This window comes from Ruditapes philippinarum, unplaced genomic scaffold, assembly GCF_026571515.1.
Source record: "Ruditapes philippinarum isolate M1 unplaced genomic scaffold, ASM2657151v2 ctg5227_1_1_1_1, whole genome shotgun sequence".
Lineage (NCBI taxonomy): Eukaryota > Metazoa > Mollusca > Bivalvia > Venerida > Veneridae > Ruditapes > Ruditapes philippinarum.
In genome coordinates this window covers 31,412-52,507 of record NW_026858607.1, presented here as the reverse complement: position 1 = coordinate 52,507, position 21,096 = coordinate 31,412, and the positions used below count along the sequence as shown (strand labels likewise).

The window sequence follows — 21,096 nt, the reverse complement described above, 5'->3', positions numbered from 1 at the left end:
TCAAAACTGCTGTTGCGGTGTTATAAACATTTCAGTTTTTATAATAATTAATATTTCATTTTTATGATCTGAATGTCTTAATTGCTTAAGAAATATCTCATCATAAAAATATTATGGGAAAGACGATTATAAATGAGCAAATTTTAAATATTTTTTTCCAAATTCTGTACAAATTTGTTATCGAAGACGCTTTCGACACCCTCCTCATCATCATGTTAGAAAATCCTTTCAAATACTGTTAATTTATAAATACTTAGATATTTTTGGTAAATAGTTAATACAGACCATACTTTACTGAACAACGACATTCATTATTTCCGTTCAGACATCTTAAATTAATATACGTTTTCTTCTCCTAAGGCTGATTGCAACTCAAAATGAGACGTAAGCTTATTGACTTTTCTTCTTTGCTATTCATTGCTTGTTGCTCGGCTTCACAAAGTAAGCATCATTAGTGGAAACCATTAAAGTGTCTTCTAATCGGTTTTCCTGTCCCTAATGCTTTTACTAAAACCACAAATCAGCATTAAGGATGATGACAAATATTTCCTTGTTGCAAGAAAATGTCAGCTTACTTACTTTGAAATTCAAATTATCATGATGTCAAACAGACTGTATGTTTTAGTTTTCGAATGTGCATGGATTTAAATAGTACAAAATATATTATTTATAAAAAAATATGATCATGTTGTTTATCTTCAGTGTTTGACATATTCTTATCGATGGGCATGTTCTTATTTAATGCAAATCTATTAAATCATGTGTTGTTTTAACGATATTCCTTAAACAGGTCTTACAGTCCTTTGAAATAATTTACTGCTTCTTTTGTTATGACCTGCTGACCAAATTATATCTTCATGTACAATGCAGGCATATCATAGATATCCAGATTGATTAACGTATTTACTTGTTATCAAAACATTGTTTTTATTGTAAATCTCACGTTCATATAGTCTTTGAAGTCTAACCGCCATATATTTTGCACCTACGACATATCAAGGTTTGAAAGACAATTGGTTGTACTATGATAGCTTTTATAACACTTTTATGGTCTTGCGAAAGCTTGTATCACACTAAATGAGATGTAGATAGTAATGACATGTGTTTATTTAATCGCAATGCTTTTTATTCTTTATAACTTACATGCTTAGCTACGATTTAAGAGTATTCATGCTTTTGTCAAGACGAAAATTGATTCCAAGTACATGTATAGAGTGTGTCAGCTTGTCTTTCAAATCAAACCCTTAGCGCAATGAATAAAATTAAGTCATTCTTTTGAATTCAATATAACTAAAGAAGATTTTGAAACAAATCAATATATTTTCTATTTACCTGTCGCAAGCAATAGTATTTTTATATCGTTATGTTTGACAAATAAACAACGCTAATAATAAATCTAAAATATTCTTGGTTTAGACAAAACAAGAACAATGTGCTGCCACGTAAATATTTAAACATTTCTCTTTGCAGATTTTCCCTGTGAAAAAATACCAATACATGTAGAAGTCATTGCTTTTGTAGTTTCTGTCGTATGGAATCTCAAATTCTTCTTCATTTTTTTCATGTCATTATAAAATTATCTATAAAGAGGGTTTGAACAATGAATTCCACAAACCGACAACAACAAGTTATTTTCATATCTCTGTGACTCATGCAATGCATCAGATGAAAGTTGAACAATGAACTAAGTCATGTATGAGAACACTTTAAGGAAAAAAAACTTGGAGAATATAGATGTGAATGTTTTGGATATAGTTTGATGTAGAGGGTGTGTCTGACATTTTTATAAATTATTAATAAATATAGTTATAAGTTAAACCATATTTTTCATAATCGACTGAAATTAGGGGAATTTGCTGAACAACACTACCTTTACATAACATCACAGATTTTAACTTCTTATCTTCGACATCTACATGTTGTTGAGTAATAAGTTTTAATATTTCCTATCTTTCATTTATAATTGATATCTTTGTGTTAAGTATTTACGTTTTCATTATATCATTGATTACATTACAAAATATCTTGCCTTACATTACACTTTCAGCGGCTAAAATAAATAATAAAAGCTGGCATCTTCCCTAATCTTAAACAAATCGATGAAACGCTGTCAAGACAAATTAAGCTATTTACCAAACTGTCTCCTATCTGCCTTCAGTTTGGCTTCTCAAAGGCGTATTATTTATTGATATGTGTCTCAGAAACATAGTCATTTTTATAATTTTACGAAGACCTAAATTCAAAGAACATGAAATATATACCGAAATTGTAACTTCTAACTTTTTACAGTAATCGGTTTAATTTACAAGTTCTTTATTTAGAAAAGTATGATTTGAATTGCAAATGTTAATTGTTTACATTATTATTATGATCTAAACAACCATTTCTTCGCAGATGACTCACAACTCTATCTATCCTTCAAACCAGTGACTAATATTTCAATTCAGGAGAATATAAACCGTATTGAAAGATGTCTTGAAGATATTGTAAGTTGGATGAATGCCAACATGCTGAAGCTAAACGGCGACAAAACAGAGTTGATCATCTTCTCATCTGAACATAACGCACAACCTGTTTCAGATGTTACAGTAACAGTCGACGGTTCGAAAATTAGCCAATCATCTAGTGTGCGCAATCTTGGTGCATTTCTTGACTCGAACATGAGGATGGAACAAACATGTAAATAATGTCTGTAGGAACTGTTATGCACAATTAAGACAAATCGGTCACATCAGACCCTATCTTACTGTTAAAGCAACCAAATCTCTAGTAAATTCACTTGTTACTTCTAGGTTAGACTACTGTAATGCACTGTTATATGGAGTCTCTAAGCAGTCAATGACCAAGTTACAACATGTTCAAAATACAGCAGCTAGAATTGTGATCAAAACACTCAAATATGACCACATAACACCTATCTTACGTGACCTTCACTGGCTTCCGGTAGAGTATCGGGTCGAATATAAAATTTTGACTTATACATATAAATCCCTCATCGATCAATCACCAGCCTATATAAAAGACATGATAGACGTGTACATCCCAGTCAGAAATCTGAGGTCCCAGAATAACTCAATGACATTAGTTGTGCCTAAATCTCGGACAGTACGATATGGTGACAGGTGCTTCCAGACAGCCGCAGCGAAATTATGGAACTCGTTACCACCTGACATTAGAGACTGTAATACCTTGCCATGTTTTAAGAGAGCTCTCAAAACACATTATTTCATAAAGTTCTATGGACGTTAGTTCATAAATCATCATACATGTACTACTTTTGCTATATTATCAGTGTTAATTTTAATTGAGCCTTGATTTTTAACTAAATGTGTCTGTATTTCTTACCATCCTTTACTGGTTTTAGATTATCATTATTGTTTAATAGGTTTACTTAATTAATGTTGTACATTATGTCTTATATATATATATATATGATTATGTTTTATCGGATTTATGTAAAGCACTCTTGAACATTTATTATTTATGAAAAGAGTGCTATAGAAATGTGGTATATAATAATAATTATAAATACAAATGGACTTCAATGCTGAAACGCCGCCATATGATATATACTGTGTCGGTGGTGTGACGTAAAACCGAATCAAACAAACAAACGAACTTTTTCTGATATCAACTGACAGTAACTGTCTGTAGTTCATTTATACATATTTATTGAAACTATTACCATGCATAGTATAACGTTACAAAATCGTTTTAATACATTCTCTGAATGACGACTTGGTTTTCAAACCTTTTCTGACCGGCTTTAAAATCTAAAAATATTCGGGGTTTTTTTTCGGACATGATCAACATGGGATAATATTTCATAAATTTAATAAATAAATGAAAGAAAACTATTGTAAACATTCAAATTCTCTGGACAATGTAAAATTTCATTTAAAAAATTTCGATTAGAAGTGGTTCGACATGTTTTCGAGATTTCAGATTCTTTATTCGGTGTTAGTTCATTATAGCGTTTTAACAAATTAAATATTTAGTCATAAATTTCGTCGGTTAGTCTTGTCCACACGATCGACTTTCTTGTTAACAAAATAGTTGTTACCAATTTACACCGTAAGTGGCCGGCTAGTAATCCCGGCTATGAGACACCCCTTGGTTGCTTAGATGACTTAACAAGATGACTCATTTTTATCTTATATACAACAAGGATGTCTGAATCAAACTCAAAATCTGAAAATACATCTAAACTTCTGAACATTTTTGATGATATGAATTATGCTCTCTGCGACTCTTTTCGTTAGAACAGAAAGCTTAAAGGTATTTATTTTCACTTAGTCACACGCATAATTTCATTTAGTTGAGTAAACATTACCATAAATGTATAATAACTTCACTCATGCTAAACTTTTGTTATTGCATATCGCCATGAACAAAGAGTTCGATATTGCCGTTTTGGGCTTTCTTTAGGGATTCTTATTTTCTCTATTCAATGACTGATATTATATCATATTATTTGAGGACTTTGTTTTCCAGAAGCAAAGTTTTAATTGTTAGTTTTTAGAGCTGTTTCCTTTTTGTATATTTAATTGCCTTTCTTAGACATCCCAATATCTTGCATTTGGGAATTGTTTCGGAAAACGAGACTCTCTAGTCAACGATACAAATGAACTTCAATTCAAATGCATAACACTTCAGAGACACTAAACTTAATAATGTGTATTTTGCAAGCATATTTCCACATTGTAAACATTTTGATGGTACGTTGTCGAGACATATTAGCCAATTTACCAAACAACCTCCAGTTACCTGCTCAAAATCCAAACCAGCTGTATTTTATTTGTCTAAGCAATATTGTAAGGCAAATGTTAGTATCTTTTTATTTTATGTTTTATTCCTAAATTCTGGGGGTTGGGAATTTCATTGATAATAATTATCTTCTTATTTCTTTATATTGGTACATGTACCATTTTTTAATTTGTTATTGACACATCTTAAAGTAAAGGTAAATGTAAACAAAGGAGACTAAATTGAATCATTAGGAAGAAGAAGAAGAAGAACTTTTATTTGCACTAAAGCCCTAAAAAGAGCCATTGACAAAGCATCAATATATATACATACAAAAAATAGAAACATGGCAATACGTGACAAGAAGTCGAGATGGCATGTGTATTCACGGGAAATAATTTTTTGGTCAATGGGAAAGTAGCTCATACACTTTAAGCTGATTCACTGTGTCATATAAAATTACCAAACCAAAGAGTTTCAGGGAACAATATTAAACGAAGAGTGGTTACACATGACATCTCGCTTGGGAGAGGCAGAATAATGTAAATATTACAATACGAAAAAACATATTAATTTCTATATATTAATAATATGGTTAACGAGGTTGGATGCTCCTAAATGATATGTTGATATCATTTAAGGATTTTGCTCTTTCTTGGAAAGGGGCTCTATCTACACATGACACATAGTGCTAAATATGATACATTCACCAACACATAAATGCCCCATCGAAAAACGAAAATATAGAGCACATAATGGTGATCTGTACATAACAACGGCATTATAAACAGAATGATTAGGAGTCTCCATCAACGGAACCATTTTTAAAGGTATCTATGACTAGGTTATCATCAAAGTACTAAATATTATGCATACACCATAAAGCATTTTGTTTGACCAAAAAGATTAAAGTAGTCTAGATATATCTATATATATTTTATCGAACCACTGTTTTCATTTTAGATGAGTTTACCATTGACAGAAAGGGTAAATATCAAAAGCCGGTTATACTATTTATAATGTAAAGCAATTTATTTTTACAAAACATTTTGTCTTAGTAAGCATTAACCTAGAATTATGCTATAGATATATCTACATGTAAAATTGGCAAATCTACAGTGAATCGATCTGTTGCTGACGTTTAATAAAAGCATGATACGTGTAAATACTTAAATTACGAATATCTGTTACATTTTCTGTATTCATAAGAGAAATAAATTTAAAATTACTAGGGTGATTCCAATAGTATCTCTTGATATATTTTGTACGAAGTTCTTTAAACATATTACATACAAGTACAAAATGGTATTCATCTTCCAATGTATTACATATATGACATATTCGTTCATTAAAAGGAACACATTCTGGTTTTCTCCATCTTCCAGATTCTACAGCTAATCTATGAGATGACATGCGTAAACGTGCTAAAGCTATTCTGTACTTACGGATATTTATAACATCTAGATATTTACTAAAATTAAAACTAACTATTGTTCTAAAAAACAGTGCTCTTGTCGAGTCTTCTAATCTATTATTATAATCAATCAGCCATATTTCTTTTATCCTTTGTTTTAATATCAATAAAAATAGTTCTTTATGTTTAACCATACATGTTCAAACCCTAGTTTTATTAGTAAGCTTTTAACATTAGTCACCCAGTTAGTTACATTTGGTTCGTTACCTGCGTCATTCTTTAACATCAAATAAATATTTCTAATATACTTTGATTCTGGACATGTACATATTTTTAACCAATATTTTATAACACTAAACATTCTATATGATATCAAACTTTGTCTACCAAGCTCGCCATATATAAAATCATTTTGGGTAGATGCTTTAACACTTAACAGTCTTTTACAAAAACTTAAATATGTTCTTTCTACATGTGGGGCTTTATAAAAACCCCATACCTCTGAGGAATACATTAAAATTGGCATAATTAACTTATCAAATAAATCAAGTGTATGTTTGGGTAATAAATCTGTAAATTTATATAAATATTTATTCATTTTGAAAATAGCTTTTAAAGCCTGTCCAGCTAACAACTTATCATGTTGAATATATGAACCACCTGACGTAAATAAAACACCTAAATATTTAAAACGAGATACAATTTCTAATTCCTGATCATTATACAAGAAACGTAAATTCTGAGGTAATCTACCTGCTTTTCTGAACACAATGACTTTAGTTTTTCTCGTATTTACTGTTAATTTCCATCTATTACAATATTCTAATAAAACATTTAGATACATTTAGGTATCTAGTAGAAAAACGTGTATCTTCAACTGTTACTTGAATCGTTGTGCTTAAACAGACAAAGGTATTTAAGATTTGAATTCAAATTATGGAAAAAAACTCATTTAATATGAAATGATGTTATAAATTCAAAAGTTTTCAATAATAAATGTAGCTTAAACCAGATGACTTTAAAATGAGTAAAATCCCAAAGGATTTTCATTAGGTATCGACACCGTAAATTTTTTTACCAATTTATCTTAGTTTATCCTAGGGAATAAACAGAATTTCAATAGCAATTCAATAGGATTCAGTTCACTTATCGTAGTGATATCTAGTTCATTTACTCAGTTAAATATGTAGTAATAATATATAACTTAATTACTACCAATAACATCAAAAAGTGTAAAATACAAATTTTATCATTGAAGATTTTTACATCCTAGCTATTTTCTTTTAAATTACATCTTTAAAAAATTATTTACAACACATAACTTCAATCTAAGTATTGATTGAATTGAAAACATTGAAACATATAATCTTAGTAACTTAATCTTTGGGTATAAAATACACCATTAAGCAACTGTTAGTGCCCCCTTTACGATTACAGTTCTTTTCTATTATTATGCTGTGTTTGAGAAAATACACGATGTGTTCCGATAGCAGTGAAAAGATAAAAATCCTTGTTTTGTAACATACTTATGCCGATAAAATGTCTTCACATGAAATTATTTTAATTTTGCTGACCATAATTTTATTTTATCAAATTATTGGTATACCATTTTGTTGAAACACGTCACTTACATGGATTACATCCATCTTAAACTGTTGACTTGAATGTACTTTTAACATTCATATTTGTAAGATTTGTCTGACAACAACGGTTAAAATAGAAGTTGAAACAACGGTCTTAAAATGCTGACGGTTTTAAATGCGTTTCCTCAAATCAGCGTTCCTCTGCTGAAAAAAAAATTATTCTCTCAGGAGTGCTTTTGTAAAACATTTGACCAAAACCATTTGAAAAGTATTAAATGTTTTAAAGAACAGCATTCCAAACAGATTTAAAAGTTATCTGTTATATCTTGTGTATAAACAATAACTTGACACAACTTTAAAAAACACTCTTCACGTAACAAACAAATAAAAACGACTTTATTAAAATCTATGTCATTATGTTACACAAGCTTGGGATTGGGGCTGGTGTAGGTCAGTAATCTAGTTCATATTAATTTAGCTCTACAAATAATTCTCGTGAATGTTTAAAATACTAACGGTGTATACCACCTGAGAGTACACCCCTTCAGTGGCATATTCACTATTATTTTAAGTGTCTAGTTAGGGCAATCGCTACACACACACAAAACTCGAAATAACGATAATACGATGGAAAAAGTCGCAATAACGAAACCACGTTGTTGAAAAGTCAAAGATTCGATGATGAAAAGTCGAAAGTACGATGGTGAAAAGTCGTAATAACGAAACAAAACCACAATGGTAAAAACACGAAATTTTATCGAGTTTTCGTATTTTCTACTTCTTACTTTTGTTGTTTCGAGCTCTGTGTGCGTGTGTGTGTTTGTGTGTGCGTGTGCGTGTGTGTGTGTGTATGTGTATGCGTGCGTGCGTGCGTGTGCATGCGTGCGTGCGTGTATATGTGTCGCAAATGGCCCTAACACGAAACCGTATTAATAAGTCCAATCGCTGCGGAAAATTTCAGACTTTATTGTAGTCATTAAAAGATTTATCTGACTGATAAGACGACACCATTTATAAATGTTATCTTTACTACATGTATTATAGAATTATAATAATGCGTTATACATGTGTTTATGTTAAATCACAATGTCTACGATTGTGAACCTACCGAAGACACTGTTGTTGTTGCTTATTTTAGAAATATCAGGTAAGTAGATTTATTAGTATGTTATAGAATACATGTAAACTATAAAAAACTGAGCATTTTTATTTTATTTTATTTTCAATTTCTTTTTATTACTACTTTTTCTTTTATTTTTTTTATTTATTTATTTTGTTAATGATGGGGTTTGGAGATAATCTTAATTCACACATACAGTATTGATTGCTATTGATTGCTAAAGCCCCATTTACACTGCTCCGGTTTGGCGGGACGGGTTTGCCACGGTTTAGTCCACCGGGATCAACCGTGGTTAACCGGCGTAGAGCCGGAGTGATTCCGTGAAGTACCGGGACAAACCTTGGTGAACCGGGACAAACCGGGAGATCGCCACGGTTGTATTAAAATGTTTTATACAACAGGGGCTCAACGGCACTCACCGGGAAGGAAGCCCAGAACCGTGTTCTATCGGCTTGGCACCGGGAATTGCCGGGGAACCACCGCACCAATACCGTGACAAACCGTAGTAAACCGGGAAACGTAATAATCAAAGTCAAAACACGGCAAAGCTCCGGTGATGACACGATGTCGCCACGATAAAAACAAGCAGAGCTACGGTAGAGCCAGGGTACATCGCGGTTATTGTATTGTATTGTTTTCTTTGGGACAACGCTCCGGTTGGACCCTCTATTGTCCCAGATATTGAATAATTTTGTTAAGTGAAGATGAAGAAGGGCCATTTTCTGCAATTTCTTCTGTGGCCAAGCAGTTTTATTCTCATAAACTTGAACCGGGAAAGCATTGGCGCATTACCCAGGCGTAACCGGGATAGTACCAGCATCACCCGTAGCTTTACCGTGACAAAATCGGCGATAGTCGGGATGGACCGTGATAAAACCGTGTCTCTACCGGGAATACACCGGGTTAGCATTGGCACTTACCGTATATATCCGGCGCTATATTGGGTACTGAACCGGAAATACACCTGGGCTCTGTCGGGGATGTGTAAACGCAATTTGATTTTTCATAAAAACACCACGGAAAACCCCGGTTCACCGGTTTAAGACACCGTAGCGATACCGTTGGTTATTACCGGGACAGTGTAAATGTGGATTAACCGGGTTATTACCGGGACAGTGTAAAGGGGGATTAACAATAACTTTAATCATTTTATATTCTTACACAATTTTTGTAAAACAATTCTGTACTACTCAAAAACTCGCTCGAGCCTAAAAAACGAAGAATTCATAGTTTTTTTTTATCAAAATTAAAATCACTCTGCTTCTCATGCATATAGATGTAAGAGAAAAAGGCAGTCGCCAGATAATTCTTTTAATATCTTTGGAGCGAAATTTGAAGATGTTCTATATAATTTCATTTTTTCATTATTTATAATATTCCGTGAAACATGGCTGGATTACGAATTGTGAAAATCATAAAGATATAATTTCAATATTGTTATAGGCGTAAAAAAACCTAATATAATGGTTTAGCGTTCATTGAACGCCGCCTTTCCTTTCATATTTAAAGGTTAAAGTGACCTGAATGACGACAGAAACTACGAAAGACCGGTGGGACATTTAAACGTCATGAATTCCCGATTAAAAACTGGAAGGAATGCTCAGGAACTCACAATTCATCGTCGTACATTCACAATTTCATTTTCGTGAATTCACGATTTTAACTTCATGAATTCACGGATTTCATCTTCACGAACTAACGATATCAATTTCACGTATTCATGATTACTAGTTGAAATCGTGATTTCGTGAAGTTGTAATCGTGATTACGTTAACTTAAAAGTTGAAAGGGTGAATAAACGTAAGTTGAAATCGTTTGTTCATGAAGTTGAAATAGTGAAGTCGTTTAGTTGTAATCGTGATTTTACAAAGTTGAATTCGTGAAGTTCAAATCACAAATTTATGACGTTGAAATCGCAAATTCATGAAGTTGAATTCGTGTATTCGTAAATTAAAATCGTAGATTCACGAATTTGATTTCGTGATGTTGAAATCGTGAATTATCCATAAAGTTGAAATCGAAAACTCATGTAACTGAAATCGTTGAAAACATGAATTAACGGGGTTAGAATTGATGTGAATTGACAAAGATGAAATCGTGAATTCATGAAGCTGAAATCGTTGAAAACAAGAATTCACGAATTTAAAATTATGATTTCACGAACATGAAATCGAGAATTCGCGAATTTGAAATGTCCCCACCGATCTTTCGCAAGGAACAGCCGATATTTAAATGTATGAATTAGGTGAACATTTTAAAATTACTATCCACAAGGGATTGTTTCTTTTAGAAAATTTAGAAAATCTGTTGGCATATTAATATATCTAGAGATTTTTAAATTTACCGTAGGTTCGTCTTCTCAGTTTCTTAATTGTAATTGGGTCAATCAATTGGATTGTGATGGATTTACTCCCAGTGTGGTGTGTGGCACCGATGGCATCACCTATGCTAACCGGTATGAAAATAAATATTGTAAAATTCAAACATTATTTGAAAAACATGTCTAAAATAAATTTTCATACTTAACTTATTTAACTTAATAATTTGAAAAAACAAAACGAAACCTCTAGATATTCATAAACAATGAGAATAAATTGCATGAAAATGGCAACAGCATACTCGTCACTTTACCAACTTGTAGTCGTTGTTTTTGCTTTATACATCATATTGCACACGTACTACTTAGATTTAATAAATAAAACAAGAACAAAGAACAACGTTCAAAGGACGCAATAACTAAAAAAGGGTTAAATTGAAATTTTGAAAAACGCAAAGAACGGCATAAAATTTAAAATGTTGTTAACATGGTTATATCAAAGCTGTTCAAGAATGGTAGTGTTTACTTTATACAAAATCAGTTCTTTTTATTGTTTTGCTTAATAAATATATTTTCTTAATAGATGCTTACTAGCAAAAGCACAATGTCTCGACAAAATATTGCGTACGAGAGATGATGGACCTTGTAAAAATTCTGGTAAGTTAGTAAGTTATCTGTATAAAGTTTTCAAACCGATAGGCTGTTGTCAGAATTATAAATTCAGTTCTGGTTGTTTTTTTTCTGTATTTTGTTTTTTTGTTGTTTTTTTCTTTTGTTATTTTTTTTTTTTCAAGATTGTATAAATTTTTGTGAATTTTCTCGTATCGGCTTGCAAATGTAGTTTCGCTTTGAGACCGAATTCCACCAGAGACATTCTTTCAGACAGATAACGGACGTCGGTGGTTCTGCTTAGGTACCCCACTCGTGTCTGAGTGTTCCACCAATAAAGCTGGAAAATTGACAAATGACCTCTGCTGTGTCTTTATAAAAATAAAGAGCACCTGAAGTCTTCCTCCACCAGAAAAGGTAGAAAGCTACAGATTCGGTGTGACTGAAAATTTAACCAAAAATAGGGTACTTTTATCTTATAGGGTTATATTTATGCACAATCTTCCAACAAAAAACTGTCGTTAGAAATGGCCAAATGCCCCCAAGCAGGGCCCAGTAAAGGAACCCTGACCCTTGACTTGCATCAAAGACATGGGTACTTTAAAAAGAGTGTTACAATAATATAGAACATTTATAAACACTTTCTCATATTTTCAGTTAGCATAATAATTTCACAAAGCATCCATGGATAACTGACAAAGATATGACTAGGAAAACAAGCAATTATCATAGTATTGCAAGCAATCCATAAGTCCCCTACCGGTAAGAGCCCAAGCAACATTCTGAAGGGCCATTGGCCATTCACTTAGGTTCCTATTTTAAGTAAATTTGTTGAAAAAGTTCTTTAAAAGTGATCACAGGAAACAGTTTTTATGTACAGACAGACGGACTGAAGGACACTCTAAAGTTATTTTTTAAACATCCCTGTTATCAAAATATAACATTTTTAAAATCCTATCATGACTGAAGAAGTTGGAGTAAAAATTACCAATTTCTCAAAAAAAAGTCTAAGTTCAAAAGGGGCATAATTCTCCCTAATAGTCTTGCTAGAGTATTGAACACTCACAAATGTTGAGTGACAATAAGAAACAATTATATGAAGTTTGAAGTAGATACATTCAGAAAAAGAAGTTATTAAAAAAAAACAATGTTTTTTTAATGAAAATTTTAAGTTCAAGGGAGGTAATTCTGATAATTTTTGTGCTAGAGTTGTAAACCTTGTCACATATGATGTGGTTGATGACAAGCAACTTATATTTAAAGTTTGAAGAAAATACCTTAAGAAATAAAGAACTTATAGTGAAAAAACTTTAAAACTAGAATCAGAAATCTTGAAATTCAGTCTATTTGTTGCCATAGCAACCAGAATTTTCAATATAGGAAGATAAAAAAGAATGTGCATAATTTCCATACTGCCATCTACCAATATGTCAAGTTTCATAAACATATTTTCAGTACTTTTTGTGTTATCACTGGATCCAGGTTATGTGTAAATTTTGCCATATTTTCAGTCTATTTGTTGCCATAGCAACCAGAATTTTCAACATAGGAAGAAAATAAAAAGACGTGCATAATCTGCATACTGTCATCTATCCATATATCAAGTTTCATAAAAATATTTTTAGTACTTTTTGCGTTATCGCGGGATCCAGGTTATGTGTAAAATTTGCCATATTTTCAGTCTATTTGTTGCCATAGCAACCAGAATTTTCAACATAGGAAGAAAAGAAAAAGACGTGCATAATCTCCATACTGCCATCTATCCATATATCAAGTTTCATAAAAATATTTTCAGTACTTTTTGCATTATCGCGGGATCCAGTTTTGTGGACGGACGGACTGACGGACGGACAGACGGACGGACGGACAGACGGACAGAGGGTAAACCTAAAGTCCCCTCCGGTAAACCGGTAGGGGACTAAAAAACATCAATTAACTATTTTGATATTAAAGTATACCTTCACCTTTTAAACTTAACCGTTGACCTGACATTTGGGTGTGATAAGTTTTCTTAATGTGCCAGAGAAATATCCCTAGACATTTCGAAATACATTCATGCATGACACAAATAATGTCTGGAAATAACAATCGATGTACTATAAACCTAAGAAGTCCTAGCGTGGCCTTGATTTAAGCTGCTAACTCATAACAAATTGTTTACAGAACCATATATTTAATCCAAATTATTACGAAATCTGCCACTGAATGGCAAAAAGACATGGACTGGGTGATATTTTCAATTCAATAACATATGATTTTTGACATTCAATGATAAACTTGATCGTTTGGCTGCTAAGCTAAATTTTACTCGAAGAAAAAAGGGGGATATAGTAATAGGCTCCGTCCGTCTGTCCGTCTTTCCGTCCGTCCGCACTCACAGGACAGTAATTATGTGGCTAGAGGGACAATAGGTAACTGTTCTTTCTCTTTGATGTCATTCATTCCGTAATGCTTTTATGTGGCTATTTTCTTTTGTGTGGCTAAAAAGAATAGAGAGAACAATAGAGTAGCCACATAATTACTCTCCTGTTAGAACTCCCGTCTGTCCGTCCGTCTGTCCGTCCGTCACACTTTCGTGTCCGGTCCATAACTTTGTCATTTGTGGAAGGAATCTGAAATAACTTAGCACAAATGTTTGTTATAATTAGACGATGTGTCATGCGCAACAACCAGACCCCTACCTCCAGGTTCAAGGTCGCACTTGCTCATTCAAGGTCAACATTGTCTATTTGAGGGTATATCTCGTGCCCGGTCTATAACTTTCTTATCTTTGAAGGGATTTTGTTAATACTTGCCACAATTGCTCACAATAATGAGATGTGTCATGCGCGCTAACCGGTCACCTACCTCCAAGGTCAAGGTCACACTTAGAGGTCAAAGATTAACATAGCCTGTTACAGGGTATATTTCGTGTCCGGTCCATAACTTTGTCATTTATTGAAGGAATTTGAAATTACTAGGCACAAATGTTTGTTATAATAAGACGATGTGTCATGCGCAACAACCAGACCCCTACCTCCAGGGTCAAGGTAGCACTTGCTCATTCAAGGTCAACATTGTCTATTTGAGGGTATATCTCGTGTCCGGTCTATAACTTTCTTATCTTTGAAGGGATTTTGTAAATACTTGCCACAATTGTTCACAACAATTAGATGATGTGTCATTCGCAACAATCGGTCACCAACCTACAAGGTCAAGGTCACACTTGGAGGTCTAAGATTAACATAGTCTGTTATAGGGTATTTTTTTTGTCCGGTCCATAACTTTTTCATATATCAAAGGATTTTTTTAAATACTTGGCACAAATATTCACTATAATAAGACAATGTGTCATGCGCAACACCTGCATCCCTACCTCCAAGGTCAAGGTCACATTTCGAGGTCAAAAATTAACATAGTCTTTTAAAGGGAATATATTGTGTCCAATGTAGAACTTCTTTATAGTTCAAGAGATTTTGAAATAACTTGGCACAAATAGTCACAATAATAAGATGATATGTCATGCACAACACCTGCACCCCTACCTCCAAGGTCAAGGTCACACTTAGAGGTCAAAGCTTAACATGATAGATTTTTAAATTCAGTGCTTCATTTTATTTCTTTAACAAATTTATTGTTGCATTTGCAGATCTAGCATTGATCATAATTTTGGACTGAAAATCCTTAGATCCCTGCCTCAATCTTTTGAAATAGCACAATTTTTTGCTTCATATAAAACTTCCCCGAGGCAGGGGACGTTGGTAACTCTGTTACAAATTCTTGTTACATTTGAGATACAGGTTTGACTTTGACTTGTGATTCATCCAAGAATTATCAAATTATTCATTAGACACAGCCATCAATGCATTTTTATGAAAACATCTGGAAAATATGATCTCTCGGAAGCATTAAAAGAGCAAATTACATAAAAATTGCAGACTCTGTTTGATTGAGTCTGTACATCATATCATGACTTTGGAATACAATCGTGACCTTGGCTTGGAAGGTAGAGACCTGACCCATGCACTTGAGACATCGTTATTATGTCTTACAAATATATGCTCAATTTTTTTTAATTCATCCATGAATGGCAGAATTGTTGCTGGAACAAATTAAAATCAATGTAATTTTATAAAAAGTCACATCTACATTTGAGACCTTTAAGGTAGGTACATGATTCTTGCGTGCGTCACGACATTATGTCAAATACATTTATGCATAAGTTATTCTAAATCCGTTTTAGCAATGTCAGAATTGTAGACATCACCATCAGTGCATTTTAATTAAAAATTTGTATTTCTTTTGAGATAAGTCAGAGTGTGACCTTTACCATTGAGCTTTAGACCCCAACTGATCTCAGATATTGTTTATTAGTCTGTTATTGGTGGTTCAGAAATCATGTTGAATTAGCACTCAATCCCTTGCGGAGAAAATGGTAATCCTAATTTCTTTAGGGATTCTGTATTTATCTATTTCAATCAAACCGAGCCTGCAACATTTTCAATTTTGTTGTGTTGGACTTTGGGATTCTGTTTTTCTCTATTTTATTTTATGGGAACCTTCAATACCAAGAGGAGATGTGCATATCGTCGGCTTGTTCCGGTCAGACACTTTAACTTCGAGTTATGGCCCTTGATAAGTTATGCAGTATGCAACCAGATCAATAATCATTTCCGTGCTACTTCTCTGTAACTGCTAGCTGAAATTCAACGAACCTTTATGGGAACCTTCAATACCAAGAGATGTGCATATAGCCGCCTTGTTCTGGTCAGACACTTTAACTCTGAGTTTTGGCCCTTGATTAGTTATGCAGTATGCATATAGAGCAATAATTGTTTTCGCGCGACTTTTAGGGATTCTGTTTTTCTCTTTTTTATTGTCACATCCGTGTTATTTGTGCCGTGTGGCGGCTGTAAAAAGTCTCCCCGTACATTTAATCAATGATGTTATATTTTCGATCCTTGAAGATCGTTCAGAACGACATTATTGTTGTGTATACATTTTAGATGGTATTTTAGTTTCTTATAATTGGCCTTTTTCAATTTGGGTGGTTCCAGTATTCCTACTTGAATACTGGTTCCAGTATTCCTACTTATTCAGTATTCCGTTGCCCTGTCCTTTTTATGTTTGGGGTCCGCCTGGGCTCCTTGCCGTTGGTTCTTGTTGCTGGGTCATATGGGGGTTGCGTTCATTGAACGCCGCCTTTCCTTGTTGATCTTGTTTTTCATAGTTTTTGAATACTGTTTAATCACCCTTTTGGATTTGCTGCCTGCTTTTTAAATTTGTCTTTTGACGTCTTGTCTATGATATGCAGGCTTCATAACCTCAGATCCCTTTTCAAAATTCCATTTTATTTAGTTCCGCACAATGTTTTCTCTTTTAGGGCACACACATTCTTTTACTTGGGGACCATACGCTGCTTTTCATGGAATGACACTACTGTGTCACATTGAAGGTTCCATGATTACCGCCGTATGAACACATCTGCGGATGTTTCTAAATTCAAAATTTCACCATTTCTGTGTTTAAATGTTGAATTCTGCGTAAGCCGGTGCTAGGGGGCGTGGACGGTAGCTTGTACTTTCCAGTACCGTCCATAACAGGCTCAATCAAACCGAGCCTGCAACATTTTACAATTTTGCCGTGTTGGGCTTTCTTTAGGGATTCTGTTTTTTTTTCTCTGCAATTTCTGGCTGGAATTCAATTAAACGTAATATGGGAACCATTAATACCAAGAGATGTGCATATTGTTGCTTGGTGAAGTTGTTTAGACCAGACCCTTCATTACAGAGTTATGGCCCTTGATAAGTTACTAGTATGCATATAGAGCAATATCGCTATTTCTTTGCAACTGCTGTATTGATTTCAACAAAACTGTATGGCAACCATGGATACACAAAGGCAATTTACATCTTATTGGCATGTCCAGATATTTCTATTTAATAGATAAATACAGAATCCTTATAGAAAGCCCAACACGGCAAAATTGAAAATGTTGCAGGCTCGGTTTGATTGGGCCTGTTCATGGACGGTACTGGTAAGTGCAAGTTACTGTCCACGCCCCCTAGCACCGGCTTAAGCAGAATTCAACATTTAAACATGAAATAGTAAAATTTTGAATTTAGAATCATCCGCAGATGTGTTCAAAGGCGGTAATCATGAAACCTTCAATGTTACATTTTCTTGCCATTCCATGACAAGCGGCGTATGGTCCAAAAGTAAAATATTGTGTTTGCCCTCAACGAGAAAGCAATGGGCAGAACTAAATAAAATGGAATTTTAAAGGGGATCAGAGGTTATGAAGCCTGCGTATCACAGATAAGACGTCAAAAGACAAATTTAAAAAGCAGGCAACATATCCTAAGGGTACACAAGTGTTATGGCTCCGTTATTGCCCTAAGTATTTATCAGGTTCAAAGTATATTACTGTTTATGATAAGATAATATATAAATAAAGCCTTATGTCTTCAGTTTGTTGTGTTAGTAATAGCCAGTACTCGGCAGGATATAAATTCAACGAATTTGCTTGTTTAATTTATCCCACCCACCCCTTCCCCGGGTCTCCTGTCCCCTTCCCCAGTGCCCTTTGACTTTGGAGGCCATAATATTTAATCATTTATTTGTTTTTTCTTTGAATTCCTTATCGGTTACTAATTATTTCTTCTTATGTATCATCTATGTGATTAGCCTGCCCATGCTCTGACTTGTGCCCTGTCCTGTTTTTGTTTGGGGTCCTCCTGGGCTCCTTGCCACTGGATCGTGTCACGTGCAAGAACCGTTTGACTTGGTCAAAGTTCAAGGTCATACCTCATGGTCAGATGTGACAGCGGGCTCGACATGTTGCCCTTTGGCATCTAGTTTTATATTAAGATATCGTATAAAATGAATTGAAATCATAATATAGATAAATAAAGAATCCCTAAAGAAAGCCCAACACGGCAAAATTGAAAATGTTGCAGGCTCGGTTTGATTGAGCCTGTTCATGGACGGTACTGGAAAGTGCAAGTTACCGTCCACGTCCCCTAGCACCGGCTTAAGCAGAATTCAACATTTAAACATGAAATAGAATTTTGAATTTAGAAACATCCGCAGATGTGTTCATACGACGGTTATCATGGAACCTTCAATGTGACACTTCCGTGCTATTCCATGAAAAGCGGCGTATGGTCCCCAAGTAATAAAAAGCGTGTGCCCTAAACGAGAAAACAATGGGCGGAACTAAATAAAATGGAATTTAGAAAGGGGATCAGAGGTTATGAAGCCTGCGTATCACAGATAAGACGTCAAAAGACAAATTTAAAAAGCAGGCAACATATCCTAAGGGTGATTCAACATTATTCAAGTAGGAATATTGGAACCACTCAACTAGAAAATGCCAGAAAGTTGAAACTAAAAATACCACAAGCACAACAATAATGTCGTGCTGAACGATCTTCAAGGATCGAAAATATAACATCATTGATTAAATGTACGGGGCGACTTTTTACAGCCGCCACACGGCACAAATAACACGGATGTGATCATAATATAGATAAATAAAGAATCCCTAAAGAAAGCCCAACACGGCAAAATTGAAAATGTTGCAGGCTCGGTTTGATTGAGCCTGTTCATGGACGGTACTGGAAAGTGCAAGTTACCGTCCACGCCCCTAGCACCGGCTTAAGCAGAATTCAACATTTAAACATGAAATGGTAGAATTTTGAATTTAGAAACATCCGCAGATGTGTTCATACGACGGTTATCATGGAACCTTCAATGTGACACTTCCGTGCCATTCCATGAAAAGCGGCGTATGGTCCCCAAGTAATAAAAAGCGTGTGCCCTAAACGAGAAAACAATGGGCGGAACTAAATAAAATGGAATTTAGAAAGGGGATCAGAGGTTATGAAGCCTGCGTATCACAGATAAGACGTCAAAAGACAAATTTAAAAAGCAGGCAACATATCCTAAGGGTGATTCAACATTATTCAAGTAGGAATATTGGAACCACCCAACTAGAAAATGCCAGAAAGTTGAAACTAAAAATACCACAAGCACAACAATACTGTCGTGCTGAACGATCTTCAAGGATCGAAAATATAACATCATTGATTAAAGTATTATAAACCAAGTGTTTATAATTTGTCAAAGTATTAACAAAATGTTTACCTATCACGTAGAGTAAAAGAATAATAAAAAATTAATGCTAATCACACAGAAGTGGCTGTGACAAAAACGGCAACAACATCTAGATACACAACGAGCACTACGCGTCCTACAACATCTTTCCTTCCACTTACAACACGCCCTACTACAACTGTACGTCCATCTACAACACGCCCTACTACAACTGTACGTTCATCTACAACACGCCCAACTACAACATCAACTACACCAGCAAAGCCTACTAGTGATCCCTTAAGCGTGATTTGTGACACGATGACAGGAGTCCATTGTGTTAACGATATAGAACCTATTTGTGGTTCAAATGGGAGGACATATATCAATGCGTATGTAAATAAACTTACTTAATCATCTACAATAAGTGACTGAAACCTTTTGCATTTTGATAAAGTTTTTTTTTCTGTCATGTCAAAAAAGTTAATGAAAATCAAGTAAATAAATACGAAATACACCGTTTTGACGTTAGGTAGATAATATTTAACATTATTGGTAAGAGGGTTTATGCTTTTGAGATATTTGATTTAAGTTGTCAACGACTCGTGGTCCTTTGAAGCTTGGTCGTGTGGGGGTTTCGTTCATTGAACGCCGCCCTTCCATGTTGATCTCGTTGTTCATATATTTTATTTATGCTTTAATGACTTTCTGAATTTAATTTTAGATGCGAGTTTCACATTGAAGTATGCAAACAACATGACCTGACAATCAAACACACTGGCTTCTGTTAAATAGATATTTGAGATGTATAGAAACCTGAAAATACATTAAAACAATTCTACTTTGATATTGTTACGTTCTGCATTTATTATGAAAGAAATAGTACACACCACTTAAGTAATCCGTGCATTCATTAAAGGGACAAACGGGGAGGTCATAACTACGCTAGAATGTCCGACGTGTTCTGAAAAAATATTTAACCCTGCCTTAATATATATCAATTACAATATTATCGGAGATTTTCATGTACAAAAAATGCCAGAAGAAATCCTTATTTCACATGCGCACTAGCTATTTGTTCTTATAAACTTAAAGCAGAGATGTACATAATGGAGATAAGCAAAGCATGTATACTCCTACTAATCAAAAAGTGAAAAAAATAGGCATTTAATAGCAATTAAAAGTGAATGGATGTAGATTTGATCCTTTTATTGTATACACCATTTGAAAG

At 33.9% G+C, this 21,096-nt stretch overlaps 1 protein-coding gene across 1 annotated transcript; it reads left to right on the top strand.

The window, feature by feature from the left end:
• Positions 1-8,734: 8,734 nt before the first annotated feature.
• LOC132753709 (salivary glue protein Sgs-3-like) lies at positions 8,735-20,712 on the top strand. The gene is made up of 5 exons (XM_060744205.1): positions 8,735-8,890; positions 11,213-11,318; positions 11,764-11,837; positions 19,966-20,257; positions 20,590-20,712. Exons 1-5 carry the CDS (start codon positions 8,830-8,832, stop codon positions 20,654-20,656), a joined length of 600 nt encoding a protein of 199 aa, XP_060600188.1. The 5' UTR covers positions 8,735-8,829; the 3' UTR covers positions 20,657-20,712.
• Positions 20,713-21,096: the final 384 nt, after the last annotated feature.

Coding starts and splice junctions, on each gene's coding strand:
- LOC132753709 (XM_060744205.1), top strand. CDS start 8,830: ATGTCTACGATTGTGAACCTACCGAAGACACTGTTGTTGTTGCTTATT. Junction 8,891..11,212: donor GCTTATTTTAGAAATATCAG/GTAAGTAGATTT, acceptor AATTTACCGTAG/GTTCGTCTTCTCAGTTTCTT. Junction 11,319..11,763: donor GGCATCACCTATGCTAACCG/GTATGAAAATAA, acceptor TTTTCTTAATAG/ATGCTTACTAGCAAAAGCAC.